A 23,609-nucleotide genomic window follows, 5' to 3' on the forward strand; every position below is an offset into this window, starting at 1 on the left:
CCTAGGGAGGTGGTGGAATCTCCTTCCTTATAAGTTTTTAAGGTCAGGCTTGACAAAGTCCTGGCTGGGATGATTTAGTTGGTGTTGGTCCTGCTTTGAGCAGAGGGTTAGACTAGATGACCTCCTGAGGTCCCTTCCAACCCTGATATTCTATGATTCACTTGTTCTTTATTGTCCATGCCACACACAGGCAGCCTGGGGAAATCCAAATCTTCATCCTATGGCCAGCTGGTTACTTAAGTCTGTGTGTTGTGTGAGGATAAACTCTTCATGGTGCAGTTAGTTCTCCGTTATCACACACTGGTATCCAGTGGTTCTCCCCTCTATCCTGAAATCAACCGTCAGTCAGTCCTCGGCCATCCTAACCTGAAAGAATCCTCTGTAAAACTTAATCACCCAGCAGCGCTACCATTTTAAAATACGAGTGTTTGACTCTGTTCTGTTGCTTTTTCTGTAGGCTACACGAGCCCAAGAAGAGCCCCAGCACAGCTCTCCAGGTACGTAACAGCTAGCTTCCTTTGGGGAACCGGAGAGGGGAGAGCAACAGAAGACACCATGAAAATACCAAGCGTCAGGCTAAAATCATGGCAGTTTATTAAGTGCGCAGAATCTCAGCTATGCAAGCCTACTTCTGTGGCTGGGGGGAGGGAGAGAGACACACAGCTCAGGACAAACGCTCCCTCTCTAAATTGCATAGGGAAGCTGCCTCCATCGCACTGAATTTCTCTTCTCCTCCTCCCCGGCGCCCCCGCCCCTCCCCAGAGAACAAGTCTGGCTCTATTGTGACTAGAGCCAGCTGTACAATAAGCCAGGGAAGCTATTTCTAGAGTTATTTTGCATTCTGTGATGCGGCTATGAGTAATTTACCGATCAGAACTGAGCTCTGTCCCCCCGCCCCAGCTCGTCCACATGCTCACGTACGCACGCAGCTGGCCTAACACTGGAAAGACCTCATCCGTTCTGGACATAGCCGCCCAGACCATGATCTCACTGACACTGCTGCAAGTCTAGAGTAATTCTGTGGACTTCAGTGGAGCATCTCCAGGGGTGCAAGGGATTGCAGACTCTGGCTCGGTATTGCCCCTGGTTCTTCCCTCGGAGCATCGTTCGCCAGCAGACTTAAGGGAGAATTCTTGCAGTGGATGGTAATAGTGCATCTCAGTTGCCTGGAGAAGCCTGAAGGTAGCAAGCGAGTGTCTTGGTTAGTCTCGGGCCCTGTGGACTAGCATGCTTCTCCGCCCCTCTTGAAACATTATCGAGTGTCCCCAGGAGCCTGAGTGACCGTTCTAGAGCCAAGTTATCCAACAAGTACAGCTTGCACTGCTGCTGGCTAGATGTCCCACCAGCATGCCTTAATCCTGCCCGGGATGGTAGATACGTCTCCAGAGCCATTTCCATCTTTGTTCTCTGCTGAACAAGCCAGCCAGTTGGCAGCTGATGCGCATAGTTGAGGGGTTGGTTTGGAATGGGGACACCTGTCTCGGGAATCCAGCACCACTAATTCATCAACACAGACCCCAGGTCTCAGGCGGTAGGACTTTACATTGTAGCACATCATACTTGTGCTGCCCTAGCAGGGTCCATCCAAGGACCTCAGAGCACTTTAGTCATGAATGAAGTAGTTGTATTCCCAGTTTACTGATGGGGAAACTGAGGCACTGGGCTACTAAGTGACTTGCCCAGGGTCAGTCAGCAGCAGTGCTTGGAGTAGATTCTAGCTCTTGCCACAATCTCCTGCTATAACCACTAGACCAGACTCTTAGCTCAGGATGAACAGCTCATATCCCATCTGTATGCCAGCTGCAGGGGACACAGCTCCCTACTGACTCCATGTTTTCTCCCTCCCCCAACTCAGGATTCTGATCCCAACACCCTGACCTATGCAGACCTGAACTTTGACAAGCAGAAGAAGAAGAAGAGCACGCGCCGGTTCATGGAGATGAGCCCGCAGTCGGAGTACGCCTGCATCCAGACCGGCCAGCCGGCAGTCGCTGAAGACAATCTCACCTACGCTGACCTGGACATGGTCCACCTCAGCAAGGCACCCAAAAGACCTGCCCCCCGGCCCGAGGAAGCCATCTCGGAGTACGCCAGCGTCCAAATCCAAAAGAAATGATCAGGGCTAAAAGCAGTCCGGGGCTCACTGGGGTTTTGGTGAAGTCTGGCAGGCCCTTAGCTGGACATGGAGCCCTGGTCCTCCAACACTGGATCTCAATGGAGGCACCAGGAGCACAGTGGAAGTGGGTGCCAAGCTACAGGAGCCGCATTCCTGGGGCCTGGAATGCTTCACACAGCGTACGAAGCCTCCCCATGCTGCTATGTCCTCACTTGAGTTAATACCAACTTCCACAACAGGCCCAGAGAGGCCAGACTGAACTAAGACCCTCACACCGTGCAGCTTTATTTCTGGACCAGTATCTCTGCTATTCCCACCCCCTCCCCGGTGATTTGTCACAAGACTGGAGAGGTCCTTCGCTTGGTGCACTGAGTTTCCTTTCGCATGTGTCAAGCAGACAGACTGTTTTCAGTGCTTCGCTGATGCAGTGGCCTACTCCATCTTGTAACCTCTCCAGACAAGGGCTGTCCCTGTCTAGTGAACACCTGAGTTTCTCTGCAGCCAGTTTAGTACGTTGTGTGCATGGAAGAAGCTGCCAACCTGCCGCAGATCAGCCACCTGCAGGAGAGGAGGCTGTTTTGGGAGATAACGTAGTGGCAGAGAGCTGTCTGGCAGCAGGCTCTGGACTGCTGTTCTCAAGGTAACATTGGCCAGCTAGCTTGCCTGTTGGAGTCCCTCTGTGAAGAGCAGACACTCTTTGATCCAGAGTGACTACTCCCTCTTCCTCTCAGACTTCCTCCCTCCTCCTGCTCCAGAACCCGTGTCTGAACGAGACTGCTCATTTTTAGGCTCAGATTTCCCGCCAAACTAAGTGTGTCGTAAGTAATTCCTTAAGTTTCCACCTGAGGTTCCCCCTTCCCAGTCATCCCATCCTGGGGGCAGTATGTTAAGACCAGTGACCCACTTGTGCCCTTGCGGGTTGAGCGCCAGGCTCTGCAATCAGATCAACAAAGTGAGGACGTTTCTCCGCCCCAGAGCACCTTGGGCTGGGGAACGCAGCCTGCGGAGCTCCCTGGGCAGAGCGGAGAGTCTTGATCTGACCCAGGAGCCATGCACAAGCTACACTAGTCACGAGCTCCTAGCCACCACCGCTCCCAGGCCTGTGTTCCCTGGTACAGAGCATCCTCATTGCCAACCACAGAGCTTAACCTCATGAGATGGGGACTAACGGGCCTCCTACAGAAGCTTGTGCTAGCCGGGGTGGGGGAAGAGGCTAGCCAACCTCTACTGCCAGAGCACAGGCTACTTCCAGGGCTATGCTGCCTTTCAGCCCTTCCTGCTGGCCAGTTCATCCAGCACGCCCGGCCTCAGCGCCTGGAAGCAAGAAGAAAGCCTTCATGCACGGGTGGAGGGCATCCCCCGGAGAGCAGTGTCACCATGACTGTTTGACATGTAACTGTTCATCTTTAGAGCTAAAAGCCAATGCTTGTGTGTCGTCCATGGGTGGAGTGCTGTGTGCTCATCACTAGGATGAGACGCAAAACTAAGTGTCAGAGTCAGCGTGATAATCCCCAACCCTGTCAAATGAAGTTCTGATAAGCAAGTAACCCTCCATCAGCGCTGGGGGGAGGGGTGCGGCTTTCTGACTTCTCGGCCTTCCCCACTGCTGGGCAGACTTACTGGCCTAGCGAAGAAAAGTGACAAACGGAGCTGAAATGCAACCACAAGTGGCATTTCAGAAGCAGCCGTCTTCCTGATTTTCTCCATGGGAGGTTGCAGATAACGCACCGTTTCAATTTTCACCTTATCCCTAGGATTCAGGTTTCAAGATTTCCAGGGCCAGGAAGAGCTGGGCTAGGCAGCTGGCGCTCCAGGCAGGGGATTATACCTGTTTATGCCAGGCCTGAATGTGGCCCCCTTGCCCAGTTATTGTGATGGCCGAAAGCCCTTTCCCTGCCCTCCTTTCCTCAGCAGTATTAAAGAGAAGAGGTGGGACTTGTGGTACCATTCCTTGGAAGGAGGGCAGAAGAGGGAGAAATAATCTAGCACTAAGACATGTTGGTAACTAGGTTGTATTCTAGCTGTTTGATCCTGCAGGGAGCTGGGGAGGAGGAAGGGGAAGCCAGGAGATCTCGACAGGATGTTTCAAAACTAACTAAATGACCACTTGTACAGATTGCAACATATCTTTTTTTTTTTTCGCTTGCAGGATATTTTTGTAATAAAAAGTTCAAAGTTCTGTCTTGCTCGTGGGTCGGTGCCAGGTGCTGCCATAGGGAAGCCAGAATACCCTTCCTGGGTTAGATACCCTGGGGGAGCGGGGAGGCAAATCTGAGTCGTTCAGGTTCTCAGATCCTTTTCCCCATCTCGATGTACGGCCCAGTTTTACTCTGCCCCTCGCTGGGTGGTGTCGGGGAGAAGAACGTGCAGGGGTGAGCACAGCTGCTTTGTACGTCTAAAGCATCTTCTCGCCAAGAAGCTCCAGGGGCTTCCCAGTGCAGCCTCGCGGCCCCGCTGCAAGGCAGGGCAATGTGATCCCCATGGAGCAGACAGGCAAACTAAGCCACTGTGCGGTTTTTAAAGAAGTCTGGCACTCAAAGGTGCAAGTGTCGTCCTGGTAACCGAGCACAGATGCATGCGCATTGCAGGCAAGCGGGACCATCTGCGTGCACAACTGAGGTACCCGATGGGATTTAGATGCACGCCTACCTCGCCTCGGCGGTCACAGCCAGTCGGCCTCAGGATTAGAACTCAGGAGCTAGTTTAGTCTTGTGCTTTTCTAAACACCGACCCATGCTCCTTTTCCCTCACATCTCTTCCCCCAGCCTCCCCGCCCCAAAGCTTTCTACCCGTCATCTGGTTTTGCTGCCTGCTCAGTCCGCAGCAGAGGAGCAAATAATGGTAACAGAGGCAGTTAAAACCTGTTTTGAAAGCCACCCTGCTGAATTCAGTAAGTATTTGTTCCTCCTTCTTAGTTTAGCTTTCTGTGGCTTAGATGTCTGGATCTCAGGCATGGGCCAGTAATCACCACCATCTGCCTGTGGTTAGACTTGCTGGGCCCCTCATAAAAGAGTCCATAGCTTGTGTTGATGGCAGCTCATTGCTGAACCTCAAAACTAGTTTCATAGATACTAAGGTCAGAAGGGACCATTATGATCATCTAGCCCGACCTCCTGCACAACGCAGGCCGCCGAATCTCACCCACCCACTCCTGCGAAAATTCCTCACCTATGTCTGAGCTATTGAAGTCCTCAAATCGTGGTTTAAAGACTTCAAGGAGCAGAGAATCCTCCAGCAAGTGACCCGTGCCCCATGCGACAGAGGAAGGCGAAAAACCTCCAGGGCCTCTTCCAATCTGCCCTGGAGGAAAATTCCTTCCCGACCCCAAATATGGCGATCAGCTAAACCCTGAGCATATGGGCAAGATTCACCAGCCAGATACCCAGGAAAGAATTTTCTGTAGTAACTCAGATCCCACTCCATCTAACATCCCATCACGGGCCATTAGGCCTATTTACCATGAATATTTAAAGATCAATTAATTACCAAAATCATGTTATCCCATCACCTCCATAAACTTACCGAGTTTAATCTTAAAGCCAGATAGACCTTTTGCCCCCACTGCTTCCCTTGGAAGGCTATTCCAAAACTTCACTCCTCTGATGGTTAGAAACCTTCGTCTAATTTCAAGTCTAAACTTCCTGGTGGCCAGTTTATATCCATTTGTTCTTGTGTCCACATTGGTACTGAGCTTAAATAATTCCTCTCCCTCTCTGGTATTTATCCCTCTGATATATTTATAGAGAGCAATCATATCTCCCCTCAACCTTCTTTTAGTTAGGCTAAACAAGCCAAGCTCCTTGAGTCTCCTTTCATAAGACAAGTTTTCCATTCCTCATTACAACTACCATTAGCTGAAGCCTACTTCTGTTGGAGATAAAGCTTATTGTTTGGAGGGTGAGAAAGGTCCATCCCTTGCAGCAGAAGAATCAAAAAGCAGGGCAAGGACCCTGAGCAGCATCAGGTGGAGAAGGAGGGGGTCTATGTGGGAGGGGTTTTGTCAGGAGATTGCACTGAACTGGAGAGGGAGGAAGCGGTAGAACCTGGTAACATAAGCCCCTGGCATGTGGTGTGTTTCCCCACTTCTCGTGCCAGGCTAATCAGTTGCTGTGAAGCAATTCAACCAGACATCCACAGATTCCATTTTCATACAGCTGAGAAGGAAACAACATGATGCAGACACAGTGTGTGTGGAAACTTTCCAAGCGATTTCCATGAGTCTGTAGCTGTCCTTCAGGGCTCCTACAGCTTGCGAGGGGGATGCGAGAACTGCAGCGACCAGGTCCTGCAGGCAGTAGCAAGCAGATTACAGAAGGGCTCAGGAGCATAAGCGTAGGGTAGTAATCATTGGATGGCTCTGCGGTGTGGGCCTGAGCTTTCCAGAAAGAAGAAAGCGTGCTGGGAATAATGATGGAAAAACACGAAGGCCTGCACCAAGAATGATCCAAGCCACCACGGCTGTCTGCTGTGTTTAGGAGCAGGAGGGGGGAGAAATACTGCGATACTTCTTAAGAACAAGAGATCTTAAAATAATGATTCAGTGTTTCCCAACTGTCATGAAGCCCAAAACGTTTTCAGACTAGCCATGATCCTTTCCAAGCTTCAGGAGTTACATACCCTGCCCAGGGGCCACTTGTGTATTTACAACCCACCTGTGTGCCCACACGTCTATCTTCCACTCTTGCCATTCCACCCCTCCCCCGGGAGCGTGTTGTCGTGGTGGGTGACTCAGGTGAGTGGAAGTGGGGTAGTGAAGGGGTAGGGTCTGGCCACAGAGGCTGTGAATTATCAAATCCCAGCTTTGTTGGTGGAGCTCCCCACAGGCTTAGCCCTGTATGCAGATATGTGGAAGTCAGTAATAATAGGCGTTTCAGAAGAGGAGCCCTCTTCCGGAGATGGGCCCCTTCCACCATGACTGCTCCCGCTATGGCGCTCCAGCACAGTCAGGATCCCCTGTAAAGCCCATTTACAGTGATAAGCACGGCTAGGTCTGGGGGTGGCAAGAGCCCCTAAGCAGGGCAGCCCCCTCCAGTCCATCTTGCAGCACCGACTTGTCCCCCATCAGTGAATTAACCCCGTCTGAGCAGTAACAGAGCCCTGCTCCCTCCTTGCTATTCTCCCAAACTGAGCCACCATTAACCAACATCAGCCTAAAACAGCGAACAGGTCCCCTGGCACACAACTGCCGGCCACGCAGATGCTCCTTCAAGGCCCACTGAGCAAGGCGGGGCTGTGTCCTCCATAGCCCCTCTCCCAGCAGGACCCCTGGGCAGTGTCATTCTGGTAGCCATCTGGGGAGCACGCCTGCCTGGGGTGCAGGGGGGTCCACGTCCCCCCAGGGAGCTGGGGAGGGCAGCAATAAGGAGTTTCAGTACAGCTGTGGCTGACTGAAGCCAGAGCAGACCACAGAGGAGAAGTTCAAGCAGCAAACTCACTTCCTTATCTTCGATTTCCCAATAGCTGATCGAGCAGCCATTCAGACCACAAAACAAACAAGACGGAGAACACGGAGGGGGAGATTTCCTGTTCCTGTGGTCAGTGGGGCACTAGGAGCCCCAGGCTCCTAGTTTACAATCCCCTAGCTCAGAAGCAGCTGCTGAGCCTCCCCCACCACCCCTTGACTTGAACTGTTTCTGCCAGACTTTCCCTCTCACTCTAGCTTCTACCAGGACCCTCCTGCCTTTCAGCTTTTGACCCCGGGAGGTTAACTAGCAGCCTGTTGATTTTTCTCTATCCCAGACTCACCATTAAGGGGAGCTCACGTATCAGCTGTTGGAGAGATCAAAGCTTGTTCTCACTGGGTAGATGGTGCCACCATGTGCTGCTGTTTTACTTGCAGGTAGGGTGACCAGATAGAAAATGTGAAAAATCAGGACAGAGGATGAGGGGTAATAGGCGGCCTACTTGCAGGTCTGGCCCATACCTAAGCATATGCCGAAAGCCTGTAATGTACTTCCATGGAGCAGGGTCTGTACCTCAGTCAGTCCCCGGATAAACTGACACACCAGCTGTACAGGAAGAGCCCTGGTGGCCCAAGGAGCAATAATTGCTGGGGAGGAGGGTGTAGCATTAACCGTTGGAGAGGCCAGTTCACTCACTGGGTGTGGGGAAGGCTCACTAGACCCACCTTCATTTTTCCTCCTGTTACACAGCTCTAGATTTCCAAACACACACACACCCCTCTGCCTCCTTTGCATGTTACAAAGCAGTTTCAAAGGCTCATCGCCAGGCCACAAGGGGAGGCTACAGGATAAGTTACCTGGCAGCTGCCAGCAATACGCGCTACAGCACACAGAGAACAGAGGCAGGGGGCCTTCCCCACCAAGGTTATACCCCATCAAGCATGCCCCTAGGAAAGAGGGTGGCACTGGGGTGTCCTGTGAGCAAGGCCCTCCTTCCCATGGGCCTGAGCTGGTCACAGAAACTCATTCCCTGGCAGGCCAAAGTCTTCTGCCCCCATGAAACATACAACCCAATCTGCAGCCATCGCGCTCATTGCTACTGCTAATCAGTACAGCTGCAGGTTATCTACCAGCTCCCCACTCCCACCGCCCTGCAGCGTGCACACCAGCCTGTCTGCGAGTCGGCAGCCACCCTTCACACCACAGGTGCTGCAGGTCAGTGGTTACTAGCCTCCAGGCACGGCCCCAGCAGATAGAGTCCTGAGCCCAGAGTTTGCAAAGCAGAGACAAAATGTTCCCCAAAGGGCTGCCATGCAAACCATCTCCAGAGACAGGCAGCATCTCAGAGCGCCCTCCCCGAGCAGCGTCCAGCAGCATTAGCACCCGTGGGGAGCCTCCCCCTTTGGTGGCTAATTGGGATGCCCTGCCGAAGGAGTTACAGGGGGTGAAGAGAGGCAGGAAAGCCACAGATCGCAGGGCCAGCACACAGCATTCATCCCCAGCTGCAGGAAGGCTCAGACTGCTTCAAACGGCATCCAGCCAAGGTCACGTGGGCACTTGACACAATGGTGTCATACATGGCAAAAGCCATGCCCATCTAAGCCTCATGACAGTTCCCAGGCGTGCACACAGCCTGCCCTGGATCCTTCAGCACAAACATGAACCCCCACGCTCCCTACCAGCCTCCCTCAGCCTGGCCCAAAGTACCTGTGATCAGCCCTTCTGCTGAGCTCCAGGAGAAGGCAGGGTCTTCACCAGCCAGCCCAGGCTTGCTCTTCTTGGGCCTGGGCACTAAGGAGACCAGCTGACTGCTTCTGCCCCTGCATGTTTGAGCAGGCCCCAATTTTCTGTTAGCCCCACCCTGGGTAGGGTGGCCGCTGCCTTCTCTTTATAGCCCCCTCCCCCCTCCTAATGAGCCAGCTGGAGGACATCCGCACCCCCTCCCCAATTGACAGCCCAGGCAGGTTCTCCAGGGTGCAGCTATTCTTTGCCTCTGGGAGCCATTGGGGCATTTGCACATACGTCCACCAGCCGTTCCTGCTGAGAGGGGGTGTCCTTGGCCGCTCACGCAGCCCCCTGCTCCACAGCCCTTCTTGCGATGAAGTTGGTGGTGGATGGCTCCTGCTCCACTGAAGGTCATGGCAGCCCCTGCTAGCACTGAGTCACACCTGCTGATGGTCCATGGGCATCTGTTGCCATGGGAACTGTTTGCCAGCTTTATTATGTTGTTTTTCCGGGGAAGGAGAGGAGGTGGTTTCTCAGTGAAGGGCCATTCCTCAGCAGGAGCAGGGCCTGATTCTGATCCCGCTTAGCTGGGGTAAATGGGGACTAACTCCCCTGGAATCACAAACGGGCAAAAAATCAGAATCAAGCTCTCTGAGCCTCCGTCCTGCGGGAATGGCGGACCAGCTGGGAGCAGACATCTGACACGGGGACCTGCCTAGTGCTGGGGGAAATAGAAGAATCCCTCCTTACTTGTCTCGTGCTCATTATATTTAAATAATTTGCCCTTATGCTGCACGTTTCATCCATAGCTCAGTGTATCTGGAGAAGTCTCCTTAGCCCTCTGTTGTACATGGGTCCCAGGAGACACAGGGTAGGGGGTTAAGGGTTTTGCTCAGGGCCACATAAGGTGAAATTCAGCCCTGGGGAAAGGACTTTAGAGAAATGCATGCAGCGCTTAAGGTCGGGTGCTGGCTGGCTGCACGGGGCTGAATTTCAAACAGTGGCAGAGCCAGGAATTGAAGCCAGGTCTCTTGCCTCCCAGACTGTTGCCCTGTCCACATGGTCTCCCTTCATCTACTGCGGCTCCTTCCCGCCTGACATCTCCAGCAAATTGCCAGCTTTGTTGTAACAATGATTCCATTCCTTCCCAAGGAGAATGGCAGGAGACTGGGGGATTGTCTCTGCTGGGCAGAGCTCTGCTCACCTGCAGTCTGGGAGCTGCGGCTGGAAAGTTTTGGGGATGGCGTGTTTCAAAGCACAGAAAGCACCAGGAAGAGGTGTGTTCTCAACAGAGAGGGAGTGGAATGGCTGAGTGGGCCGAGAAGGTGGGTGCGACTAGGCAGAGGTGGAGCCACAGAGGGTGGGCTCTGCTGTACAGATCAAATTTGCAAAACTGTCAGGAACAATTACCAGCTCCCAGATCAATATCTTCTCACCCATTTGGACCGTGAAGGGGGCGAGGACCGGCGGATATTTCCCATGCCCTGATGTGTGGGTGAGAGGCTGGAATTGTTATATTTCTAACATGGGACACATTTTCAGATGGGAGTAGCAGAACTCTCTGCACAGGGGCTTCTTCCTCCCTTACCTTGGATGAGGGTCATAACTCCACCGGTTCTCTGTGCTTTGTGTCCCTTTGTAGGCCAGTGCTTCATGCCCAGCCGAAGCAGGGGTACTGGGCATTCACTGTTTTCTTTTCTGTGTCCTTGTCCTGGCACCTGCTGCTCCCCTCCCCCAGCTGAATAATCCAAGCACTCAGCAGGGAATCTAAAAGCACCCGCATTTGCTTCATGCACATCAAGCACAATTAGGGCTCACTCCTGTGAGGTGCTCGCTGCTCTCCCAAAGGAGCCATAGTGAGAGGCCACCTAGTCCAGCCCCTGCACTGAGGCAGGACCAAGTACACCTAGCCCATCCCTGATTTCCAGTGCTTCTTCCCCAAAGATATACGTGAGCATCGTGATGGGCCCCCATCCTGGCTGGCCCCCACACTGTGGACAGATGCATCACCAGACGCAGACTCATTAACATCTTTTTATTTACCGTACAGAAAAGGAAGGGGGTGAACGTGACCCATCTCAAGACAGACCAAACTTTATTTCTTCTTGCAAATGTAATAACGAAAAGTAACCAGACTCCGAAACGATCTGTACATCTCAGAACAGCACAAGGGAGCAGGTGGCGGCCGATGGAGGGCTGTGCTCAGCCAAACAGTGCGTCGCAGGCAGAGTCCAACCTCATCTACATTCCTTTTCGTAAGTTTCATCTATTTTAATTTCCCAATTTTGCCCATGGTTGATGTTAGAAAAGGAAACAATGTGCCAAGCCCTGCCCTTTCCTGCCTCTGTCTCATGGTCTTTTTGTTGGCCTGTTGCAATTCAGCATTCGCTGGGGGATGGGGGAGAACACGGATGGTTGCAATGAGAACTACATGATGAGCCAAACTTTCAGAAATGGCTCCTACTTGATTTCTGTCATTGTGTGTGAGAGCGATCCCCTGTGGGCAGGGATAGAATGGGGCCAGCTACTGTCAGTTTGTGCTCCAACTTATTTGCACCTGCAATTCTGTGCACACAATCACTCCAAGGCACAAAGAATCGGACTGTGCCAGCAAATCTGGCAGCACAATACCTACATTCACTCTGCTCCCTTCATGACTGTGCGCATAAATCCCCAGGTGACAAACGAGCGGTTGACTCGGGTGCCTTCAGAAGTGCAACACTATTGAGATTTCATCGCTTCATTAGAAGTGTGCCTCTCTCATGTGTATTATAAAGGGTCACAGCTGTGATTTAGCTGGAATATAATGAAGCAAGTCAGGGTTCTATAGGGCAAGCCCACCTTGCTCTCCAGGCTAGATGCCCTCCCATACAAACACAGGTCCCTCTGGGAGACACTGTGCAATTAGAGAACAATCGGGATGTTCTGAGCAGAGGCATCTGAATGGATAGACTAGAAGGCAAGTAGCAGATGCCTCTGTTTCCATTAGAATATTTATATTTGAAACGCCCAGCAGCACCTGGTGCCAGCGCTGGGGACCTTGGAAATGGGGTTCCACCGCAAAGCTGTATGGTTCCAATTTGGAGCTAGAGCCAAACTCCCCCAAAGCTGGGAGGCCTTTGGACCTGGAGCTCTGGTTTGGTCCACGAAGGACCAAAGGGGCCAGCCACCAAGTTTGGATCCAGAGCTGAACTTTCCCAGTGTTTGGGGTATTCCGACTGGAGGGTGGGAGCTTGAGTTGGGCTCATCGCTACGGGTCACAAGGAGGATCAATAGTCAGTTGTCTGAGACTTAATTAAAGTAACCTGCTTTCCATACAGCTGAACTAAACCCATAGCTGGGCCAATCGCTTTGGTACTGGTCCAAGTCCCAGAGCTGAGAGAGACAGAAACTGGGGAGAAACGTGGCCGGCTGCAATCCCTGCCTGGTTTCTAAACATCTGGCTCTTCAGGGAAGCGGCAGCAGGGTGGTGCACCTGGGTATCACTCAAAGGACGGATTGGCGTGTGATGCCGGGGATGCGCAGCTGAGCACGGGAGGGTGATGTGGGTCGGGAGGAGCGATGCAGTCCCTACTGGAAGTATCTCGGCTGGCGGGGGGGGTTCTATAGGTCCAAGACCTCCCCCGAGTAGGCGTTGGGGTCCTCGTCCGACCGCGTCGTCACCTTGAACTGGCGCCGCAGGAAGCCCCCGTAGCGCTTCTGATTGTCCCATCTGAGCTTGGGGCGGATCCTGCGCATGAAGCCCCCGTAGCGCTTGTGCAGGTCCTCCAGCTCCTGCCCCTGCCCCTCCCCCTCGGGGGCCAGCTCCGAGCTCCGCTTGGGGTACTTGCGAAGGAAGCCCCCATAGCGCTTCATCTCATCCTTGAGGTTTCCTTCCTCGGGCTCCTCCCTGTGGTCGCCTGTCTCCTTGGCTTCCAGCTCCGGGTAGTCCTCCGCCACCTCAGAGGCCGCCCTCTCCCCCGGCTTGCGGAAGAAGCCACCGTACTTCTTAGCCATGCCACCTTTGCTGTGGGCGTTCTCACGCAAGAGGGAGAAAATCTTGTTCTTGTCCAGTTTCTTCATGAAGCCACCATAGCGTTTGACCAGGCCGCTGGGGAGCTCGCCGGGGATGGGGCTCCCCTCTGGCTCTGCCTTGGCCTCAGCCTCCAGAGGGGACAGGCCCTGGCCCCCCACATCCACCATCAGTGGGGCGAGGAGAGCCAGAATGGTCTGGCACCTCTCCCACTCCGCGCTGGACAGCAAGGAACCGTGACACTCCAGCGAACAGATCTGCAACACACCAATGAGAGCAAACCCATGACACCCGCCGGCAGTTCCCAACCACCAGGGCTCTCTCCAGAGGGAGGAAAGACGTCTTGGGATTCCCCTTTCCAGTCCTGGAAGGGGCTCTAGCTCTACTTCTTGGGGTCCCATAACATCCTATCTTTTAAGGGCCTGCATCCCACCCTGCTGCAGTGGGTGGCTGAATAATCTGGTCCCACAGTGGGAAGCAGATGCTTCCATTCTTCTAACATCCAGGGCCAGGGCCGGATACAGAGAGGGAAAGGTTGTCAGAGATTAAAAGGGGCCCCAGCCCCACGGCCCTGATTCTGCGTTGCACAGCACTGGGGATTATCGTAGACACCAGTGCAAAGTGGGTGCGAGATGCTGTCAGATCAGACTGGTAGCTTTGACACAGACTTTGCACTAGTGTAAATAACTGCACAGTGGAGAACTGGGCCCGTGTTGTTGTTCTCTGATCTCTGCTAGAGCATGCAGAGTCCTGAGGGTCATCGTGCTCTCAGTCCAACCGTTCCCCAGCGAGCAGGACCAGCCACTTCAGCAGTCCTGCCACTGGCCCATACAAGGCAAGAAGAAATGCTCATGTTCAGCTAGATTTCAGAACTGTGTGCACAAAAGTGCATTACTGTGCACAATTACTGCGGTTGCACGCACACGGCCGTGGCAACGGCACCCCCAAATTAAGCACGCAAACACAGATGCGCAAGTCTGGAAAATCTGGGTCTTTGCAGAGCAAGTGTTACCAGACCTGGAAATGGGCTAAAACAGGGGCCGCTTTGGATACAGAGCTCATTTGATCTGAGCTCCAAAGCTGAGTTTGCTCCAGACTGCACCAGGCGTAGGACCCAGCACTTACCAGGGGACTGATGGGCTTCTCCAAATCCTGGGTCTGCACGGCACACACGGAGCACTGGGCTGCACAGTCTGCAAAGGCCGAATGAGCCAAACCCATGCAAAGAGCCAACACCAGAACGTGCCGCTCCATTCTGCGCAGTGGGCACTTCCTGCGGCAAGGGGAGAGAGAAAAACCACAAGAGACCAATGATCTTTCACTATCAGATGCAAACCCCAGGCAATGGGTCCCCAGCGCTACCCTCCCATAGCCAGGGGCACCCACAGCACTTGGACATGGGTGAACCCACTGTGGAGAAAACTCAGTATTGGGCCTGGGAGTGCCACACCCATATCCCCCATGAGTCAGAGATCACAGCAAAACCTATTGGACCAATAGAAGTTAGAAAGAAAAATGCCCCTGCCGAGGCAGGTGATAGTCCCCTGAGAGAGGGCATTGCACCGATCTCACACTTGCCCTTAATCTTAACAGTACCTACGTGCAGGTGATTCCAAGGCAATGGCACATGGGGCACAGGTCTGAAGTTCCTCACTCAGTGAGGTTAAGTGACTTGCCCAAGGTCACAAAGGCAGTCTGGAGCAGAGCTGGGATCTGAACCCAGATCTCCTGAATCCCTGTCCCGGGCCTTGTCTGCGAGGCTTTACTTCCACACGGCCTGTCCCAGAGAACACCCTCAGGCTGCCAGTGGGAGGGTGGGGTTAGCTGTGGCCCTGCAGCTTGTGCTCAGCATAGCACGTTCGCATTAGTCACACAAAAAGAACAGGAGGACTTGTGGCACCTTAGCGAATAACAAATTTATTTGAGCATAAACTTTTATGAGCTACAGCTCACTAGCTCACGAAAGCTTATTCTCAAATAAATTTATTAGTCTCTAAGGTGCCACAAGTCCTCCTTTTCTTTTTGCGAATACAGACTAACACGGCTGCTACTCTGAAATTAGTCACACAGACATGCACAGGAAATGGCTGCCACTGGGCATCAGCAGCATCCTGGAGGAATTTCCTCTAGAGACTGCTGAGTTGCTTACAGGGTGCAGGTGCGTCAGCGAGCGGCACCACCGTTTAGAGTTGCTCTGAATGGCAGAAAGGGGGCGTTAGCTGATCTCTGGTGCAGCATGAAGGATGATACAGAATTGCAAGATACGACTACAGCGCGAAACATACAGGCATAAACACACCCTGCCACCCATGAGCAGACAAACACACAGAGACAGACACGCACACATACACAAACACATGTTCCACCTAGATGTCTCAGAAACCCTTCACGTTCACCCAGCTGGTAACTTTTGCACGTGAGCCTAATACACAATTTAGCCCGGAACTCCAGCTTATATAAATGAGCATGATTCCCTGGAAGTCAATGGCGCTAACACTGATCTACACAAGCTGAGGATCTGGCTCTTTGACTCCAACATACAGAAAAAGCTGTGTTATCTGGCACGGTATCAACTGGAAAGCTCTATTAGCCAGCATTTCTGATATCTCCCAATACAAATCTTCAGCCTAGTAACCAGGACTAGTATACTGCCCAGGAGGTTATGCAATTTCACATTCTGCACTCTACTTTCATGCAAAAGACGCAGAAGACATGTAAGCAAGCTGATATCAGGGATTTATTCAGAAAAGCAGCTTCCAGGGTGTGTCAGGGTCATTACAGATTCAGCGCAATCTCCGGCACCTTCTACCTCTACAATGATAATTGAGGTTGATGATGATGACCCTGCAAGATCCCGAAGTGCCTTCTGAATCATCAAAGAAAGAGCACGTTGTGTTGCGTATAGTTTTAGTGTTCAGTGTATTTTTAGTGATCTGGGGGTACGCCATGCACTGCCCAGAGTGATATATAGTGTCATCACATTACCTACCGTATAGAACACTTTACCTGTATACACCTAAGTGCTTCAAGAAACCAACCACTCTGCAGTGCAGGACTACTACTGGATTGAGGAGTACCTGTGTACTATTTTACACTTCATTCAGTTTATCGTATTCTAATTCTTTGAAAATTGGTATTCCATCGGTAAGTATCTCTCTTAGTTAACCGGAATATTTGATTAACCAGCACCCCCCATCTCCCCCAGCATGCCGGATAACAAAGCTTTTACTGCATTTAAGGAAGCCCTGGCGTGACTGTGTACGTTTCTGACCTGTCTCTCAATGTTCCTACTGTCTTGGTGACTGTTTCAAAGGTGCCTGTGTACAGCATGTCTCTCATCAACAGGACCTTTCTAGCCTCATCAGCTCACGGAAGCTGTGCGTCTCGCTCTTGTAGATGCTGTTCCATAACCTGTTCCTCCTGGTGCATGAGTGAGAGCCATTCAAACACATTTATTCTAAAGCCTTTTATTTATCATTTTAAAGAGATTCTTTTTTAATCAACAGCAGCATGAATTTCTCTGCGGTATTGTTATCCCTGCGCTACCGAGGGGCTTAGAGAAGGTGAATCACTGCTTCTCTCACGTGGCCTTGAAGAATAAAGGCAATGAAATCCATAGCAGCTATTCACCAAAGGAGAGCAGGGGGAGGGAAGGAATTCAAGGTCTTTGCATTATCCAGTGATGGATGGCAGTACCTTTCCAATGCCCACCTCCCCAATTCCCAGCTGCAATGAACACTTCACACTCTGGTCTTCTTCCCTATGGGCCTTGATCCTTCAGAAGGAGGAGATGGGAAGGGGTAGAGTTCAGGAAACTAGGCTCTGAACCTAACCTACCTCCATGTCACATTTTGGATTCTTCGTCCATCAAATGAGGCCACATGAAGCACTCCTCTCCCTTTTGGATCTACGTCCAATCGAGTCACACTCATGAGTGAACAGATGGTGCAGCTGGGCCGTGACTCATGAAACTGGCTAACAGCAGCAGCCATATTAGTTGGAGATTTCCACCCCAGAGACACCCTAGAAAGATTCCCTAACTGCCTGCTAGCGCACCCTGTCCTCACACAAGTTTCCTCTCTCACAAAATTCTGCCCCCCCCCCACACACCTTCCTTCCCAAAATCCACCCGTGTGTTCTGTACCACACTCACACACACACACACAAATCCCAGGCCTCCCAAATACCCAAACTCGCCTTTCCCAGGACATGCATTCAAAACACTTACACCCACTGTTCCACTAGGGACAGAGTAAGTGGTACCTAGACTGGACCAAAGTGAGTCTTGCTGTGACTCATTGACTTCCCATGAGTTCACTGGCGTTGCACCCGAGAAGCAGGGAATTTGGTGTGGTGCCTTGTTCCCACCAAGATTCCTCTGCTGATAGAGAAATGGGTGGTTTAGGATGAAGCAAAATGTCGTTGGCCCGTGGAGTGAAGGTACCTGCTCCCTACACCCCTCAACAAGGAGGAAAATAAGGTAAGAGGTGCTTTTATTTTCCAACCAGCCGTGAAGCAGAGGCAGTGCAAGAACTCAGCCTTACACAGGAATATGCCATTTAACCCACATTGCCTGCAACGCAGGCCAGCCCTCACACTTGCCATGAGATTACATGCGCTGGCCACTGCCCCCGCGCCCCTCCACTGCATGGCACCTGAACATCCTGGACGAAGCCATCTTTTTCAGAGCTTAGAAGTACAGCAGGTCACATGAGCCCAAGATACCTGGAACATCTCGACTGTCAACTCCCAAACCTTCATTCCTGGTATCCCTAGGTCATGATTTGTTTATGTTCAGTACCATTTCAGAAGTGTCATTGTGAATTAGGAGCCTACGTTCCATTGACTTACAATGAGATGTAGGCACTTTGGAAAATCTTGCTCATTGTACCACATGTGTAAGAAGTTTAGTTGTCTCCAACACATGCAGAAAATTAGCCACCAGTTGTGCCCTTGCTTTCTTGTGAGCATGTGATAAGTGTCCTGTTACCTTCTTGGTCCCTTTTGCCTCCAGGACAATGGCATAACCCAGAAGCAGTCCCTTGGGGATTACTGAGGTGTACTGCAGTCTCTTGCATTCTCAGTCAGTATCTGTTAATGTACCATAATTGGCACTAATGAAGAAATATGTTAATGTTCTGATTATTAATGCAGGCTATGCTTTAATGTAATTTGAATTATCTGTATTATCGTATGCTGAACTATCTCCATTAATAGAACATCAAATTCACCAGGCTCAAAGCTGTCATCAAGACACTCAGTAAATGAATGGCTGAATAATGACAATACTTTGCACTAATGTAGTGCCTTTCATTTGTGGATCTCAAAGCACTTGAAAACCCAGGAAGCCTCACACCATGACTGTGATAGGTGTCATCACAGTTTTAAAGGTGGGTAATAAAAGGCACAGAAGGTGTAAGTGATTTGCTTAAGGTCATATAGCAAATCAACAGAACAGAACCCAGCAGTCCCTATCCCCAGCCTCCTACTCGAACCACTAAGTCACACTCCCTCCCCGTGAACCTCTCGTGATGTGTCATTAGAAACAGGAATATGAGATACAGTATTGCTTTATTAGCATCTCTGCTAGTCATGCAAATAGAACTGGTCAGAGAAAACTCAGCAAATGCCAATCTTGGTGCAAAACTGTAATACAACAGGAAGAGAAAGCTCAATACAGCATGAAAACAAACCCGATTTTTAACGGCCCAATTTAAAGTGCTCTTGGTCTGGAAGACTGAAATGCTGAAGGTCTTGGCTCTGCATGGAAAGCGAAGGAGGGAAAGGAAGCAACAAAGAGGAGGGCCTGGTATGGAAACGGTTAAAATGAAGACAGAGAAAAAGACAAATATGCCACTTGTCAATAACAGCAATATGTTCAGCTCCTCACCCCAGGGCCGTTAGTAACACAAGGCCCCCCAGCTTCTATCCTGGGTGCCTAGTGGGACCGGACACTTGGCATCACGCAAAAGCCTGAGGAAGATTTCCAACAGCACAAGGAAAGAAGACAGCAACATGCCTTATTTTCTAGCTATGAAAATCCCCGTGCCCAAGGCAAGGCCTGGGGACGAGGGGAGGGAGGTACATATCTGGGGGCTTGTGAAAGTGCTGCTTGAAGCAGGATGACGGACTTTTTTCTTGCCCAGAAGCCCAGCACTGCGCAGTGCATTCTGTAAGCAGTGTGGGGCCTTCAATCAGGTTTGCATTCAACAGGGGCGTGGCACAGCCTCTCGCTGGGGCGTGCGGTCGAGCCTCTGATCTGAACAACTCCCAGTCTCAGACTGGCCCCACACATACAGCCATTCTAGTGAAGAGTCCCCCTGCTTTATCCAAATCCCGATTTAGCCAAGCCAGCCCCACGTCCTTCATTCTGCTTGGATTAATGGGGCTCAACTCTGTCTCCTCCCTTTACCAGGTGAGTCAAGTCAGAAGGGTCAAATTCACACTTGGTGTTTCCAGATACCTCTTGACTTCAGTGGCACTTCACCTGCTTAAACCAGGTGTAGCTACAGCCTGGAGACTCGTCTTTTCCCTGTTCACTATCGATCCAGAGTTTTCTGCATTAATAGTTTTTCTCTGTCTGATCCAGCGCTGAAAACGTCATTGATCTCTATAACTGAAACAAATGTCTGGCACTGGGGCACTGGTACTGATTTGTTCCTACCTTAGCTACGGCATTCCGTGACGTCAGCTCCTATGTATTGATTTCTACCAAGATGATTTAAAATGCCTTGTAAAATGCAAGAGCAGTGAATTAAATCCCTGGCTATCTGGTATTGGATTTCAGAGAGGAGATCAGAAAAGGAGCCCTCTGTGCCATTTGGAGAAGCCGGGCACCACCTTACACATCTGATAATATTTATCACACAGGCGTTTCAAACCTGATGTGACAAATTCCAGAAGCGATTAACAGACTATGAAATCAGAGCATTTGCCTGATAGTTAAGTTATTGGATCAGGCACAATCCACCAAGCATAATCCCTACACTCTCCACAGCCAGAGGACAGGGGATTTCATGACACCCCATGCATCTGTAACTCCTCTGGGCAAGCTGCAGGCTACGGTCACCAGTCATCAGGCAGCCAGAGACCTCTCCCATGAACATAACTCACTCAGCACTGTAAGAAGTACTCCACACAGAGCTTAGCTGCGCTCTGCTCAGAAACGGAGAAGTGACCAATAAAAATAGAACAGAAGAAAAGGAGGGAGAGAAACAATGAAGGATAAAAGCCAAGGAGGAAACACAAGGAAGGGAAGAGGTAAAGAAAGGAGGAGGAAAATCAGAGTTATAGATATATACCATATTTTATATAAGTACGCAATACCCAGAATATAATGTGGGTATATACTCAAACACACCCACCAGTACACACCATGTTACACACATCCTGGAGAGAGAGATCCTTGCATTAATGGAATTTTAATAGATGTAATACAATTTAACCTCCTGCTTGCAGCTGCCTATAATTAAGTTAAATATGCACCTTTGGGGCTGAATTCTTCCCTGCTTGGTCTCTGATCAAAAGTAGATTTTTTTTTTTAAGTCCATGCAAAATACCTTCAGCCATTTCTGAGAACATCGTGTGCCACATTGTAAATAAAGCAACAAATGTACAGAGTATTTAACTAATGAACAGAATGAAAAATGGGAAGTGAAGATTGTTCCTGTAGGTGGTCATTTCAGAATCAGATTTTCTATATATACACACCTACTGGATTGATGAGCGGTGTGATGCAGCATAATTAGTGTTTAAGAAGGGCTGCAAGGTCCTCAGATGAAAGGTGTGAAAAATATGAAGATAATTATTTTTATTAATAATTATTATTGCCAATATAATGTTAACATACCTGGCACTGTATACAACACAGACAGAGTACACTTACCTCAACTCTTCTTTATTCAGCCCGGTTACACCAGTTTTTCCTCTCTAAAAGATTTATCATTCTGGATGGCTTTTAGGACCTTCAACATTTCTAACATCATTTCCCCTCTCCTCTCATTTGCACCCACTTTGTCCTTAAAAATTACCTGAAAAATATCTTTTGTGCATGTTGCTTTTACCACATAAAACAAAAACAAAACGCCAACCCTTAAAACAAAAACGCTGCAAAATTCTACAGTAATGATCCATTCCTTTGCAATTTCCAGTACCGCTACTTCAGAGTTTGGTACTATTGCTGTAGAATACTAGTCCTTTTTTAGGGGAATTTATAAAAAAAAAAAAAAAAAAAGGAAATAGGTGTTGTCCTTAACCTCCATGTGCACTTTCTAGTTTATTTTGAAATATGATTTGTTTCAGCGTAAGTAATTCTCTCCCTTCTTGAAAGATAGAACGGTGTGGTACCTGAACTGAAATGAAGCACAGGAAAGACATTTACACAGATAGACTGGGTAGGTAACACACAGCTATAGGGATGAAAAAAATATCTGGGGCCAAGTAGCTCATCTGCGTGTCTTTAAATAATTTAGCAATTGATAAGAGGTACTTGGCATGAGAAACCAAATCAAGTCCCTTTTTAATCACAGAGTCACTATCTAAGCTGCAGCCTGTGAATCATTATTAGAAGTTGAAATGCAAGGAAAGGAAAAGCAAACCTGAAAGCAAAGAATTAAACTCCAAAAAGTGTTGGATTCAGGGATGAGCATCACACACACACCTGCACAGACCGACGGACACACAGACACACACACAGCTGGTGTCTTACCTGTGTGTTCCTCCCAGTCCCTGGAGAGCTCCCCGCCTGCGGCAGAGTTTGGGTGGAAAGTTGATTCTGGGAGCTGCAGGCTCCCTTGGAAAGTTGAGAGTCTCAGCAAATTCTGTCCGTCTCCTTTCCTCAGCTTTAGGTTAATCTGGTCATCAGTGAAGGTGGGTGGGAGGAAACTGCTCCCTTTTTGCAGCTGTAGCTTTTGGCTTTGTAGCCCCCAGACGGCACCGAGGACTGCAGAGCTCTGCTTGTTCCCCTTTGGAATTACAGCCCTACTCTTTCTATCCCCTCTTTTTATTGACACGGAGCCTCCTCCTGTCACTGAGCCCCAGCTCAGCATAGGCTCTGCAGAGCCAATAGGTGGAGACGGAAGCTGTGAATAATCAGTCACAGACTCCTCTCCACCGCCCTGAGTTGGGACTCCAATGATCCCCAGGCCCGCATCTGCTCAAAGCAAGAGTGTGCAAAAGGGAGTATGAAGGAGGAGGGTAAACACACACACACACACACACACAGGCTACTGAATGTCATTTACATTTGCAAATCTCCAAGCCTAACCCACTCCAGCCTGCTGGGCGCCTGCCCTGCCAAGTGGCTCTCCTAGTGACACTGCTGGGCTGGGGATTGCCGGCTGTGTCACGATAAGACACAGGACACGCCAGACCCAGAGACGAGCCCTTCCCAAGCAGCCTGGAACTTACCCGTGAAAGTCTCTAGCTGCAACACAAATGGACAGACTACGCTCGTAGGCTGGCAATGGAGCGAGGTGCTTCTCACCTCTGGTAGCTGATTCAAATCCAGCCTAGACTGGTAATCACCTTAAAGTCACCCACCTGCTGGCCACCTGGCAGCCTGTGTGAGATGAGATTGGTGGGTCTCAACCAGCTCCCAGGGAATAGATGAAACTCACTATGAACACACAGTAGCTGGCAAAGCGGCCCAGGACTGCATATACCCTGGGAACTGAACTGCCATCCCCGCCCACCCCTGGACAGGCCCCTTGGGATCAGTGGGGAGGCCACCCTGGCAGGAGGCAACACACCGAGAGGGCACTGCCACTGCCCTGCTTGGTCCTGTTCTGTGGCTCGATAAAGGAATTCAGTCTCCAGGCCTGTCGATCTCTCACCAGCACTAAATTCAAACATCACCCGTAAAGAGTCAAAACCAGTGAAGCTGCCACCTGCCCTCACCTGTTTTCCAACAGTCAGAAAGCCTTCATCAGCTCGGTGACGCCTTTGAGATGGAGTCAAGCTCCCAGAGCAATGGAAAAGACAGAGAGAGAACTCACAGTCTCCTGGACTCCGGGGAAAGGCCTGGCCCAACGAACTGGATGTGTATTTCCAAATATTAAACCCTGGGACACGGGGCCTTTAGTATTCAGATTCCTGCCCACCCCCATGTCCCCACTCTCACTCCCCCCACTACCACCACCCAGCCACCCTCTTGCTGCTGAGACATCTGTCACAAGGCCAGGAGGCCTCACAGGCCCTCTCCAGAATTTACCTCTCCTGGCGATTATGCCAAGACACCGATGTTCTCCAGCTGCTTCTTCTCAAAAAAGAGCCGGAAAGTAGCCAGCCGGGGACTAGTGTGTCTGAAGGCAAAGGGACTCAGCAGCCACAGGGGCTCTCCTCAGTTGCTTCAATT

The 23,609-nt window shown here is 50.7% G+C and overlaps 2 protein-coding genes across 7 annotated transcripts in view; one reads left to right on the top strand and one right to left on the bottom strand.

Annotated features, from left to right (window-relative positions):
• LOC102936900 (tyrosine-protein phosphatase non-receptor type substrate 1) overlaps positions 1–4,295 on the top strand; it is an 80,424-nt gene extending 76,129 nt beyond the window's left edge. For all 6 annotated transcript variants that reach the window (XM_043527566.1, XM_043527563.1, XM_043527564.1 and 3 more), the window contains exons 8-9: positions 458–497; positions 1,856–4,295. In XM_043527566.1, the coding sequence (XP_043383501.1) occupies positions 458–497; positions 1,856–2,116 (301 nt within the window). In that variant the 3' untranslated portion in view covers positions 2,117–4,295. The remainder of the gene's footprint in view (positions 1–457; positions 498–1,855) is intronic.
• Positions 4,296–11,623: 7,328 nt separating this feature from the next.
• PDYN (prodynorphin) lies at positions 11,624–22,427 on the bottom strand. Its single transcript, XM_007062507.4, is given in 4 exon segments — positions 11,624–13,512; positions 14,381–14,528; positions 21,963–22,044; positions 22,047–22,427. Coding segments are annotated over 4 exon segments (1,152 nt in total). The 5' UTR covers positions 22,303–22,427; the 3' UTR covers positions 11,624–12,846.
• Between the last annotated feature and the right edge of the window lie 1,182 nt (positions 22,428–23,609).

The sequence above is a fragment of the Chelonia mydas genome, chromosome 13 (assembly GCF_015237465.2).
Source record: "Chelonia mydas isolate rCheMyd1 chromosome 13, rCheMyd1.pri.v2, whole genome shotgun sequence".
Classification (NCBI taxonomy): Eukaryota; Metazoa; Chordata; order Testudines; family Cheloniidae; genus Chelonia; species Chelonia mydas.